Source organism: Neopsephotus bourkii, unplaced genomic scaffold (genome assembly GCF_033783945.1).
Source record: "Neopsephotus bourkii isolate Nb327-2 ecotype Australia unplaced genomic scaffold, CSIRO-AGI_Nbou_v1 NB_1767, whole genome shotgun sequence".
Taxonomy (NCBI): domain Eukaryota; kingdom Metazoa; phylum Chordata; class Aves; order Psittaciformes; family Psittacidae; genus Neopsephotus; species Neopsephotus bourkii.
Window position 1 is genome coordinate 11,258,236 of NW_026902241.1, and position 13,750 is coordinate 11,271,985.

A 13,750-nucleotide genomic window follows, 5' to 3' on the forward strand; every position below is an offset into this window, starting at 1 on the left:
CTGACCAGAGGCAGTACCACATGCTCTGCTATGGGGAGGGAAATATGCTTGTTCAGCCTGAGAAGTGTAGGCTTCAAGAGGACCCAGCAACAGTCTTATGCTATCCTAGGGAGGTTATCGAGAGTTATAGCAGCCTTCCAGTACCTAGGGGGTCTACAAGAAAGCTGGAGAGGTACTTTTTACAAGGGCATGTAGTGATAGGGAAGGGCGAATGGCTTTAAACTGGAAGAGGGTAGATTTAGATGAGACGTTAGGGAGAAGTTCTTTACTGTGAGGGTGGTGATACACTGGCACTGGTTGCCCAGTGAAGCTCTGGATGCCCCATCCCTGGAAGTGGGAAATGTTCAAGGCCAGGTTGGACAGGGCTTTGCGCAACATGGTCTAGTGTAAGGTGTCCCTGACCATGACAGGGGGCTTGTAACTAGATGATTAAGGACCCTTCCAATCCAAACTGTTCTATGACTCTCTGAATGGAACTTTTTGCGGTGGTGCATCATGGTAGGACAAAAACAACAGAAAAACTGAAACAAAAAAAGTAGTTCAGACTAGATGTAAGGTTTGTCCTGTGGGCAGTGCAGCAGGATTCCCAGAGTGGTTGTGCAGTCTCTGTCCTTGGATGGTTTTAAGCCCAGACAAGATAAAGCCCTGAGCAGTGCCATCTGACCTCAGAGCTGACACTACTCTGAGCAGGAGATGGGACCAGAGACCTCCTAAGTTCCCTTCTAACCTGAAATACACTTTAATCCATAGGATCCTGTGATTCAATGAAGACTTTTTTTGGAACCTTAACTGTCGTTTGCTTTTCTTAACCCTAACCCACACATGCATTACTGCAAAATCCACAGCTCTTTATTTGAAAGCCTGCTGTGTAGCACCTTCACTGTACCACAGTAGAGAATCTGTGCCTAGTAGTGTAAAGCGATGTTGGTGAACATAATTCTAAGATCTATGAAGATACCAAGAGCTGAGAAAACTTAAGAAAATAAGACAGGGCTTTTGGGTCTTTTTCAAAAAAGCCTGCATAGACCTCTTTTTTTCAGTGGACATACAAAGCATTTCTTTCTCTGGCCTCTTAATAGGACTGGAAACCTGCACTGAAATGCCCCAAATTCTCTGTTCTGCAAGCAGACAGCTGTCATTGTTACTTGCTGTGACGTTCATTCATAGCTCAGCTTCTGTTTTCATTATTTCTAAGCATTAGTGTTGTCCATTACAGAGGACAGCCCCTCCTAAAGCCCTGTGTCCCATGCTTCTCTTAAACGTAGGGTTCCCTGAAGTCCCTTTTGCACTTTCTGAACCAGCAGAAGCAGCTGGCTCTCTCCTGCAAAGCGGCTGGGGTTGGCAAAGCTGCAGGAGCTGCCAGCCTGGTTGACCATGGCACTTCCCACAAGCTTTGAAGGATGCTGCAACTCCAGCGTATTGACTAAAGCAAGCTCTTGCCTGCTTCCCACATAGGCCCCCCAATTGCCCTAGCTCTGACATGACTCAGCGTTGCATGCAGAATGAGTGCAGAATGTGTATTTTTGCCTGAACTTGTTCAAGCCTGGCTAACTTTGCATATGGTACTAAAGAAGATGTGGAAACAGGCTTCAGCACAAGCTCTCCAGGGTCTGCAGACCGCAGGGAGAATCTTGGGTGACTACACCACATTTCCTCATCTTTGCTAAGCTAGTTTAGGTGTATGTGTTTATACTGCGTATATAAAAGACCAGAGGACAGCCTGTCCCCAATGTTTCCTGTGTATGTTGCAAACACCTGTTGTGATTCTGATTTAATTACACACAAAAACTTCATTGAGCCATATGGGCATAATTTTTATTGCTTCTATTGCTATAGTAACTGGGTGGTTTTAAAGAACTCTGCGGATTAAGGGTGTCAACCATGATGAGAGATGCTGGTAAATGTGCAGAAGTGCTGCACTTTTCTGGGCTATGCAGCAGGAAAGTTACACAGTATGTGCCTGAGACTGGAAAAGGTTCCCAGGAGTGAGAGGATCCTTTATTCTGTATGAGGAGTGAAACACCTGCTAGAATCTTTCTGCAGGCTTATTGCTCAGGCTAAAGAAAAGGCTACAATTAATTATTATGTGATCTCAGAGATGGGTGTTGCTGTTTTGAAGCTCTAGCAGAATAATGTACTTACTAGGTTGGTTTTATACCTTTGCAGTCTCCTGGGGAGTTCAGCGAGTCCTAAATCTTAGGCAGCTAAGGAAATCCTTCTTATGCTTGCCGATATCAGAGCGGGAAGATTTTAATATCGACTAGAAGAAAGCTTTCTAGAAGGTTGTTATGTTAATGCCAAAGTTTGCAAGCTTGCAGGCTTTTCTCGTTGTCTTTTGTGGAAGGAAATTTGGAGGGATTGATTCATTCATTAGAAAAAACTGATGAAGTACAGATTTCCTCATTCAGAATAAAGATTCCCCACTGCTGTGTTGGTTGATCTTCTGAAATGAGCGTGTTAAATTTGTGATGGAGGAGCTCTGTGTAGACCTGCTCACAGCAACTGGACCAATTGATGAGTATTAGCAATTTTTATATTAGTATTCCTGTAGCATCTGTGAGCTGTTGAGGGGATGCTCAGCATGCCTGCCGCTACATGAACCAAGACAAAGGCACTCAAGCACTCAGGTCATTCCAGAAAGACAAAGGCAGAAAAGCCACATAAATGGAAACCCAAGAACAGAGGCAACACGCTCAAGGGAAACCAGACATGGTAGTCTGACTTGGCATGTCCCCTGTAAGTATATCCAGTTGTCCAATGTGCAGAATTCAGCACAATGAAAAATCTGATCAAGCAGACTTAGCTGACAGATGAGCTTTGAACTGCCAAAAGCCTCTGCTGCCATATGAAGGATGTGCACAGATGTCATCATGATCCATGGCCTTTGTTTGTTGGGTTTTTTTCCCACTTCTGTGGATTAGCAGAAAGCCTAGGGAAACTGAGGAAATTCCCATCCAAGATTTCCTTGAGTTCAGTTAATTTGATCAAAAGTTAATTTGATCAAAAAGTTCTGTTTCTCTTGAACTAACAGAAACAGGCTGTTATTATTTCACCACGTAATGACAAATTCAACCATTGTCATTATTAATGTTGTTTCCAAATCTTGTTTGTGCCTACCTGGTTGCACTGACATGTGCTTTGTGGTGTTAGATTTTATTAATTGATTCATTCACATATTTGCCTCACAAAAGACCAAGGAGCTTTTGTAAGCAGCAGAATGTGTCACCTGTGCAACCTCTGATGTCTGTACTAGTCAAGATCAGTGCTCATTCAGCTAGGGCGCCTTGCTTTATCTCCTTTCCCTAAAATCTCTTTTTGTTGAACTTATATTTCCACCTTCTCTATCCTTCTGGCACATGCACTTTTTAAATCAACCAGCAGTTTCCGTGGTTCTTAATTGCTAAAGCAGCATTTCCTTAACAAACGAGATGATGCAGGTACAAGGAGTAGTGAGCTGAAAATCAACAACTGGGCAGCACGATGAAACAATAAACTGGAGTTTGTCAGCTATGTATGCTGTGATCAAAAGCATTATGGGAGTCATGCAGGACAATTTATTTCAGTTAACATCTAAGCTGCTATATGTTTCCCTACCTCCCTGCTCCCTCCACATTTTATTCTCTTATTTATGCACCAGAGACACTTGGAGCATAAATCCTGATTTGTTCCATAATGCATATCATTGTTGGGGTTATTTGCAGTCCAATTTCAAACATGTTGTGAACACTATTACACAGATTATAGATGTTAGTGTTGAGAAGGTACCCTGAATTCTTTTCCTTCATCATAAATGTTTAGGAGGTGTCAATACATTTTATCAAGACAGCAGGTTTTCTGCACTTGTTTCTGTTTCCAGAGACATTACTGTAGGACACAAATCTTTGATATTACAGGAGAAGGCCAGTGGAACTGCAAAGAAGTTGCTCTACTGCTCTTGCTTTCAGGGTCCATGCAATGGCTTGCTGATAGAGAGTATTTTTGTTCACATGCAGAGATTTACTGCTGTGGGTTGCTGAGCACCAGGAAGAGTGACTGCACAGGCCTACCTCCGTCCATGCTGAACAACCCTGAAACTCCCCAGTCCAGAGGACAGTACAGAATAAGAATGAAGGGAAACATGTCCTTGATCTGCTGGTACAATAAAGGGAACTTTCGTTTTCTGACCAATGCCTATTCACCAGTTCAACAAGGTAAGCAGCATTCCTACTGCTCATCTCAAAAATGCACGTGCTTTATGTGACAAGGCAAAACGAGTCACTGAGTTTTAAAGTAAGCCTGACCAAAGAGCTCGATAGTAATATCCTAGATAAACAGTAGCAGTAGTGGTTACTTCCCTTTTGTGTCTTCCTAAGCTATTCTCTTTTCCCATACAAAGGTTAAAATCCTACTGCAGTGCAGCCTCCTTTCCTGAGCTGGTGGAAGCAGTGTCCTTTTAGGTATAAAGATGATAGCTTTGCTGATGGTCAGAGAAGGGAAGATGGTTGTTGTATTACACCATCCTAGCCCCATTTGGAAAGCATCTTATAGAATTGCTGCTACAGAAATATTAATGTCATGATGTACTTAGAGCTCTGAGCAGATCCTAAAATTAATTTATCCTATCCAGTAAAAACTTAGTCACAAACAAACATCTTTTTCCAGAAGTAAATGTGATTAAGGCTTCCTGTTGTATGATAAATTGATTTTAGCAGTTGACGAAAAGAAGCCAAAGCAGATAAGTTGGATAGTTCAAAAAATTGCAAAGAGCTTCTTGACACTGAAATCTTTGTGCACATATACAGGTGGTTTTAAGAAACTTTGGAAACTTCTGTAAGATGCAGTATGATTAGCTAACACTCTGAAATTAATCTTTCAGTGAAAATCTTGATTCAGTTTCTTTTCAGTTTTATTATTCAGACTTACGTATAACTGCATGAGACAGGTGTGAATAACCTAAATCTTTAACTGTAAAGCCACCAGTCCAAAGGCATCTTGTACACTGATGTTCTGAATCCTGAGTGACTCTCACACATGTTTACAGACAGCAGAAGCAATGTTAAGGTCTTGAATTACCGTATGGTAAGCTGAGAGGTTGACTTAGCGTTGTTCAGTGCCTTGCCAGAAGGCTCATTACCATAGCAAAGTGTGGCTGATCCTGAGGAGTTCTGCTGAGCAGTACAGCACAGCAAGGACTTGGTGACTCACATGGACCAGTGTCTGAGCACAAATGCTGAAAATACATATGTGAAAGAAGTATGACACTTTGGGGACCCTGCTGAAGCCAGTCTCCAGAGCAGTGCTGCTCCCTACAAGTGGCGTGGAATTAGGTCATTCAGCTGCTCTAACTGGACAAGAGTTATCACTACATGTCACTTGGTTTTTATAGGCTAGCCCAGAGCATTTGGTTCTGATTCATAAATATTACTAGAAAAATACTCTGTTTTTAAGGTAACAGTGTTAACTGTTAAAAAAAGAAAACAAAAGCAGACTCTGCACTGGCAGCATCCTTTACAAGAAGCACACAGAGGTGTGGGCTGTTATTCTTGTGATTGACCTGGGGTCTGTTTTGGCAAACCTGGGACTGTGTGAGGTAGCTTGTGATGGACAAGACCTGCCCAACACACTGCTCACCAAATGCTGGCTGGGACAGTTGACATAGTTCACGGTGAATCAGAGCAGAAAACAGGGACTGCCTTTTTAAAGAGTGGTGCTGGGGAGAAGAGAGTCTCTAGTGGAGAGGTGGGAACAGATGGAGACTCGGTAGGAAGGCAGGAGAGCAGATTGCCTGCCTCTAATTTGGCATCTCCGTAGTCAGTGCAGCAAAGCTAGTTCAAACCACCTTAAAGCTGGACCGCCAAAGTGTCCTCTAAGGCATGTAAATATAGAGGAAGAATCTACTGTCCTTGAGGAAAGCCTGGAGCACAAACGTGCTGGTGAACGTGCATTAGATGGGAGAGGAGGCAGAGACAAAGGGGAATAAAGCCGACACAGGGTAGGACAGAAACTGGCATCAGTGGGATTGCGTGACAATTCATAGTGTGTGTTTGCACTGGGTAAATGTTGGCAGGGGGGTGGAGGAGGCCATGGAGAGAAAACCTTAAAAACGTAAGGCAAGAGATGGTCAAAACAAACAGAATGACAAAAGAGATGAATATAGCTAATAATGAGCTATTTATTGCAATCCAAAGGAAAGTCAAGAGGGTAAATCTTGCCTGTACTTGGAGTGCAAATCCCACCCAAGACAGAGGCACCAGGAGGGCAGTACACCTGTCAGAGCTGATCTATGAATACTATTCTTAGATGCAGCAGGTTATTTATTATAGATGTTTTGAACCAATGTGTCATAATACATCATCTCAGATGCTAAAGGATGAGTTTTATCTTTAGTCTTGCAAAAATGCCCTGCTTACTCTGCTATCAAGCATGAAATTTCTGTCTAGAACAAAGTTCAGTGGGGTTTTAAATTTCCCTTAAGCTTTAACTTGAGTTAATTTTCCCTTGTGTCTGTATTACAGAAGAATTGAGAAACCAAAAGAGATTGGGATTGGGACCCCCAAAGAGTAAAAAAGTTACCCTTATTCTAAAGCAGGTGAGGTATGTGCTGACCCAAATGTCCCCATCTGTGGGAAAAGGCTGCATTTTTGTTTTTCCACTCCAGATCTGGTGCTCACTTTCCCAGCATCTCCATTACTATATTCTAGAAATAGCTACAGTCTTTTCTATTCCTCAGATGAAGCAGGATGGAGCAGGCAGTAACCTCACTTGCTGCACAGAACGACAAGAATGACAGCATGCACAGGATGACATCTTTAGCAAAAACTTGTTGAACCCAAGATATTTTTAAGTAGCTTCTTTCTGAAGCTCTTCACCAACCAGCTCTACTTAAAAGCTAAGTAGACAATAGCTAAGGGTAGAAAACAAAGGTAGGGACACACATGCAATGACTAAATTGCTGAAAATGTCGTGTTGGCATCTCACAAGTGCCTTGTGAGAAGATGGGAGATGTGGAGGCATCACAATTGCATGAAGCAGTTACGTAAGTAAGTCCCTGTGCAGTTATTAGCCCAGGAGAAGCTGGAGTGAGGAGTGTCCAGTCACAATCTAGTTTCCTGAAAAAATCAGCTTGTGGGATTAGCCAGGAAGTGGAAAGTCTGAGGATATAAGCATAATGTTAAAAAGTATGGTTTAGGATGGGGAAGCTTATGGTTTTAACTAGAAATTTCCATATGTCCTTTGTGAGACTACATTTCAAACCCAAAAGCTGATGGCTGTCCGCAGTGGCAGCATGGCAGCCAGCACTCCTTCCAGCACACAGGCAAAGACAGCGCAGGCGGTGCGTTCCCTGGAGTGCTGCCAGGGATAGGAACACAGCAATGCTGGGGGAGAACCTGGAGGGGAAATAGCTCATCGGATGTGCTGGTGAGTCAGCTGGCTTGGGACTGCTTGCCACAGAGACCTGCAGCTAGGGAGGACCCAGCTCTGGCATTTGTCTTCCCTGGAGATGTGGCCTATGCCTACAAAGCAAGCCTAGGGAAGGCTGTAAAGCTGTTTGTATTCTCAAAACAGGGGAATGTTACATGGAATACAATAGAAAGTGAGAGGGAGTATGTGATACCAGCTTAGCTGCCACTGCATTTTTTTAAAAGGGCTGCGAATACAAAGCAAATTGCAAAGGAAATATAAATCCTCCAAGAAGTAGAGAGGGAGAGGAAGGAGAAGAAAGTAAGAGGAAAAAGGAGGGGATTTTTCTGTAAAACACTGGCACCAGGAACATACTCACCCTTTCCTGACCTGCCCAGGTGGGATGGCAAGTGATCTTGTAACACTGATGCAGACTGGTGATATATCAGCCCATTTTACCTCGTGCTGGACAGATTTTTGTAGGACTCATTAAAAGGATCAAAAAAATAAAAAAGAGCACTATAATAAGTATGTGAATGTAATGAAAGATGTGTTTATTTGTTTGATTGCTTTTTTTTCCCAGCCCTTGGGGTACATTTAAACCCAGTTTGGGGAGGCAGAGGTGAGAGTATATTGAACAATTTAGAGGTGATATCATTTTGGCCTCTTGTAAAATCAGACTATTAAAGACCACAGATAAATTGCTGCTTGGCTCAGCTGTAACGTGACATTTAGGATGTGTCATACATCTTGCTTCAGAATAGAGCCTGCCAGCTAGGACAGCACAGGGGGCTTGACAGAGATAATGGATGAAATGAGACTTCCAGCTGAAGGAATGAAATGGTAAAGTCTGTAATCAAAACGTGAGGAGCATTTTAGGGATGATTGTAAAATGAGTTGGCAAAAGAAGGGCAATGAGTGTTTGAAGACTTGAGAAAGGCCAGGATTGTACCCATATTGGAAGAATGCTGAGAAAGGATGCAACCAAGTCTGTGCTTCGTTAGACCTGGAGAAAAATAGTGTTGTACCTGGGAGCAAACAGGGATCCTCACTAGACAGTGTGCCACAGACACTGAGCAAGAGGTGGTCCCACATCCTGGAGAGCTGACCATCACACCCTGGAGGGACATAAAGTCAAAAGTTAGGGAATAGACTCACATACTGTAAGTTTTTATTCAAGCTTCCTTCCTACAAGGAGCTTTCCCTCGACAGGGAAAACATGGAGGACAGAAATAGTAAATCAGAGAAGAGCTAGGGGGGTTTTTGGGAGAGTGTTGAACTCAGATATACTGCTGTAGTATTGGAGAAGGCCAGGTCAGAGGGAACAGGGCCCGTTCTTGGAGTAACCTGCTCTAGGCACCACATCTTTGCCTATGCAAAGAGGGATTGGTAGGTAGGTGCAGGGGACTTGTTGCCTTACCACAGATTTCTGCAGTAAGCAGGGTAGTCTTTCCCTATGGTGAGCTGAAGTATCAAGCCAACTAACCAGGCAGGGCAGGAAGCATCACTCACAGGGGGAGAAATGTGTGCTCAGCGCCACTGAGCAACCTAAACATGCATCTGAGCTCTGTCTCCCTACAGCAGCAAATGAAGCTGCTTCTCATTTCAAAGATACTGTGGTTGTGACTCCCTCAACTCACCCACCAGCATCACCTCTGTCTTGACTGGGTTGAGCCAGTTGACTCCTGCTTAGTGTATTTTCTTTTCTTTATCATTTAACACCCAGTGGCATGAAGGCAGTGTTGCTCTTGCCTTCCATGGGTGGAGGTAAGGGATTTAATTTCAAAGGGCCCATTTGGGACCTTAAGAACTCAGAGCATAAATTGGCAAGTCACAGCTCTAGCCATGACTACAACACATTGGGAACTAACAGAGGAAAGACTGTAGGGGGCTGCTGCGAGTCCACGGCCATGTGTGGGTTTTTCTGAACATACGGTAAAAGTGTTTGTGTCTAATGCCTCTCCATTTCCAGGTGACAAATGACGCCTCTTCTTACCCTTCCACTTGCTCAGTGTACTACCAAGAAAGAAAAAATCAAATTAGTGTCTCTGTTACAGAGAACTTCCCAGTTTTAGGTCAGAAACTGTCAATAAGATTTATTTTATAACAGACTGTATATAGAAACCATTTGTTTTAATTGCTAGACCAATGGATTTCAAACTGTTATGTGTCTATTTGATGCAGGAGTTATAATTAAGAGAAAAAGTGGAGAAATTCCATGCCCATTGGCAGTTGAAGCCTTTGCTGCTCACCTCAGCTATATCTGCAAATACGATGACAAATACAGCAAGTAAGTAAGAATATGTGTCTGTGTATATTTCTCTGTTGCTGATTTGAGTACTCCATGTTGAGATGCAGCTGAGGGCCCAATCCTGCTTTCAGGGTATTAATATCTAACAAAATTCCTGTTTCAAGTCAAAGATCAGAAGCTGAGTCTGCACGAGCAAGAGCTGCATTGCTAGTGTTGTTTCTGGCTCTATCTGTATATCCACCTGTCAACAAAACTTGAGACTTGTGTTCTTAACATCTTGACTTTTAAGAAGCATTGGGAAGATGAGCCTGCAAACTGATGTTCTTGGCCACATCAAATTGAAGGCTCAAACAGAGATTTCAGCAAGGGTCTAGCAGCTCTACAACTCTCTCAGGCTAGCTCAGCTCTCCTCCCCTATCAGCAGGTGGTGTTTCAGTGATTATCTGTCCCAACTAGAGCCAGCAGAAAAAGATGTTCAATTATGGATGTAAAGCTGATCTAGATCACCTGGAACAGCATAATGTTGGTCTTTTAGCCTCTGAATTCCAGTTGTGGTCCTTCATATTAGCTCTTAATGTAGCAGGGAGAAACAGAAATGAGCAAGAATAGCAGTGGTGAAGCTTGGTTATGGCAATAGTGAAGAACTGCAGAAGATTTCAGGAACTAAAAAATGAAAAGAGAGAAAAAGCATCAGGGATTTTTCTAAACCAGTTCTGAACAAGGCAGCAAGAATTCAGTAGAAGAGATGAAAGAGGAGGAGGTGGTTGCTGGAGACTGATGCTGGGATCTTATCTGAGGAAATCAATACGAAAAAGAGGTAAAGTAGTAGATTTAAATGGTTACTAAAAAAATGAAAGTAGGAAAGTTGAAAATCTTATGACCAAAGAGTGGTCCTAGATTTAGTCACAACCTAAATATAAGGATGTCAATCCTTTCTAGTTCTGCCTTATGGATTATTGCTCCACATACCAGCACTGCACGCTCTGGCTCTACCCCCACATCCTCCCACCTGCTGTTGACAGCAGCAGAAATCGTTCTTTGCTTGCAGCAGAGATAAACAAGAGGAGAAGCATCAGCAATCTTCCCTAAACTGTAACATAGTGTGCCTGAGGCATTTATTTTAGTTACAAATTGAAGGGTTTCAGACCCACAGCTCCCATCACGTGGATGTTTGTCATGGAGAAGCTCAAGGAGTCTGTATTGGCGCTTTTACATGGAATTCTGTAGAGGAGAGTGTTGCTGAGGCTTTGCTTCTGAGAGCAAGGAAGTTTCTTCTTCTAGACACTACTATACGTTCCCAAAATTTCACAACTTAACTGGAAATGGCTGTCAAATACATTGTACAAAAACTGTTACGATGGTACTTGCATTAGGTATGAAGTCCTGGGCCTGCTTCCCCTTTGGGACTGCAGAATCTCTGCCTGCAGTGATTTCTTTCATCCCAGCTGCAAGTGTTTGGCTGAACAGTGCTTTTCCCTCCCCTTCTCTCTTGGCTTTTTAGGTATTTCATTTCTCACAAACCAAACAAGACCTGGCAGCAAGTATTCTGGTTTGCCATCAGCATCGCTATAAACAATGCCTACATCCTGTACAAAATGTCAGAGGCCTACCATGTGACGAGGTATAGCCGTGCACAGTTTGGGGAAAGACTTGTAAAGGAGCTTCTGGGCTTGGATGACACCTCACCCTCCCATTGATGCATTGCTTTTGGTGGCATAGACAGGGGCTGGAGGGTAAGCAGAAGAAGGTACTGCACCTGGAATGACAAAGCAAGGAACTTGTGACACCACCAGTGCTGTCATCCAAAAATGCCAAGCGATGCCACTATAGAGTTGGAAACTGTCCTAGTAGGAGCCGGATGTAAACATGTCCTGCAGAAAGTGCCACTGGAAAAGCTGACACAAAATTGCATATGTGAATGCCCTGTGGTAATCTGTACGCCAGAAACAGACTTATATGAGTTGTCATCTCAATACTATGTCTTGAACAGAGTCATCTTGTAAAGTTCCTCTTGGGCTAAGAGCTTGTCATAACCTCATGTAGCTCAGCAGTCCTAGGAGGGCATTACAGAAGACTCTGTACCTTGCTTGGAGTTATTAAATTCTGGGACAAGTAGCGTAAGTCTGCACCATGGGCTTGGTGTGGGGAGTGTCTGCCGTCCTGTAAGGCATGCTGCTGTCCTCCCAGTGTGCTAAATGAAGCAGTTCAGATACATGAAGACGGAAGCAAGCATATTGACAAACACAACCTTCACAGGCAGGCAGCCAGGAAGTGAGGACCAGTTCAGACTTTTTCTTTCCTTTTATGTTTTTGTTTCTTTTTGTGTTTTTTTTTTTTAAATTAATGTAATGTATGGCAATTTGATCCCAGTTAGAACACAGCAGAATTAGAAGAAACCAAATATCTTCATGAAATTAAAATGGAAATGCATTACATTGGTTTTCTTTTTTAACCAGGATGAGACATTTTATACAGTATTACTCACTGTTTGTTTGTGTAAGTATTAAACAGTGAGTAAACCAGTAATACTGCCTCACATCTTAACTGCCACGGTCTGTGTACAGGTGAGAAATCAGAGTACATCTTGATTTCAACTGTATCTTAAATGTTGCTGAAAAACCTAATGTAATGGACTGTTAAGTTTTTAGGAACAGCAATTTCTTTTCCTTGTGTAACTTGTCAAGACTTTTTTTGGTCCATTTTAGGACTTCATTTGGCACAGAGTTGGCAGGAAAAAAATAAGTCGCTAATAGCAGTGTGTTTCCCATTATCACTGTGGGGTGGACTGTAGGAATTCTTATTAGAATTCAGGGCTTGTCACAGTAGTTGTGATTAAGCAAATTACATGTTTAGCAAAATAACATGGCATTGTGTTTTACAAAAAGGAAGTAGTCCAATCTCAACCAGACCTTAAACCTTCCCAAAACAGAGCAAGCCCAAACAGTTCTCCTTTTCTGAGTAACACTGTAGAGGGCAAGCATAGTCATAAGCTGGTGCCCAGGGTTGAAACACCACATTTTGGTTCTTGTGGAATCTGAAGGCTGATGAAGCTTTGAAAAATAATGCTGAGAGATGTATGATTGAAACTGGGGAGAGTTAATACTGAGGTGAAATACTACCCTGCTGCCCTCCACATGTTATTGATTTCAGTCCACAACTCAATCAGCAAAAGCCCTGTATTCCAAAGGTTATCAATCAGTAATGGATGCAAAAAAGAATTGCATTAACTTACAGGGCAAAAACATGTTGCTTAGTGGACCAGTTGATTTTAGGTGCCCAAACCTGAAAAGTTTTACCAAAGAATGACTTGGGTTGATTCAGAGGAATGGAGTGATTGATTGGTTTCATCAGTGTAATCCTCACCAGGGTATATGTATCTATCTGGCAAGAGCCAATAGAGGGTAATCAGCATGAATTTGAGAACTCTTCAGGTTTCCTCGTTATGTGATGTTCAAATGCATAGCATGTAGATCATAACGGGAAAAATCCAACACGGGTTAGTGAATTACTGACTAGCCCAAAGCACATCTTTGCACTGACATCTTTCCACCAAAGTCTTACTTGTTTGGAGTAGGCTTAGAGGCAGATCTCACCTGGTTGCAGGGAGATTAAGGGGACAGCAAACTGGTGGTTCTGCTTGCAATGCAGCCTGGAGACTGTCTCACATGTCCTGCTGTGCCTGCCAGCTTCACGATGTACAGAAGTGGGGTTCCTAAGCATCCCATTCTACTTCTCAGTCTGCAAGGTCTTCAAAAAGGAAACATGGAAGAAAGGACAAGCCTCAAAAGGAAAGAGAGCGTCTGTACCACTGTAGTCCTTGGCAGCATCAAGCTGCATAGGAGCCCAAGATGAGTTCAAGTCTTCTTGGCCTTGCAGAGAACTCAGATCACCCCTCTTCAGACTGAGTGTGGTAGCTGGTTCTTGTCAAGTATTCAAAGTGAGAGAGGAGCTAGCATGAGGAATGAAAAGCAGTGTTCAGCAACATAAGCCTTCAGTTTCCTTTTTCTAGGGAATTCCACAGAGGTACCTAAAGGCAAATAGTGTTCTTACTGCACCCTGCTTCAGAGTAGCTGTACGTTCATTATGTTCTATAGATGTATATGGCAGTCAAAATTGGGG

General features: G+C 42.8%; 1 protein-coding gene across 2 annotated transcripts in view; it reads left to right on the plus strand.

Annotated features, from left to right (window-relative positions):
* The window catches only part of PGBD5 (piggyBac transposable element derived 5), a 64,324-nt gene extending 50,920 nt beyond the window's left edge, over nucleotides 1-13,404 (plus strand). The window contains exons 5-7 of one of the 2 annotated variants that reach the window (XM_061378779.1): nucleotides 3,945-4,190; nucleotides 9,565-9,670; nucleotides 11,133-13,404. In XM_061378779.1, coding sequence (XP_061234763.1) covers nucleotides 3,945-4,190; nucleotides 9,565-9,670; nucleotides 11,133-11,328 — 548 coding nt within the window. In that variant the 3' untranslated portion in view covers nucleotides 11,329-13,404. The remainder of the gene's footprint in view (nucleotides 1-3,944; nucleotides 4,191-9,564; nucleotides 9,671-11,132) is intronic. The other variant, XM_061378780.1, reaches the window with a different exon arrangement.
* The last annotated feature ends 346 nt before the right edge of the window (nucleotides 13,405-13,750 follow it).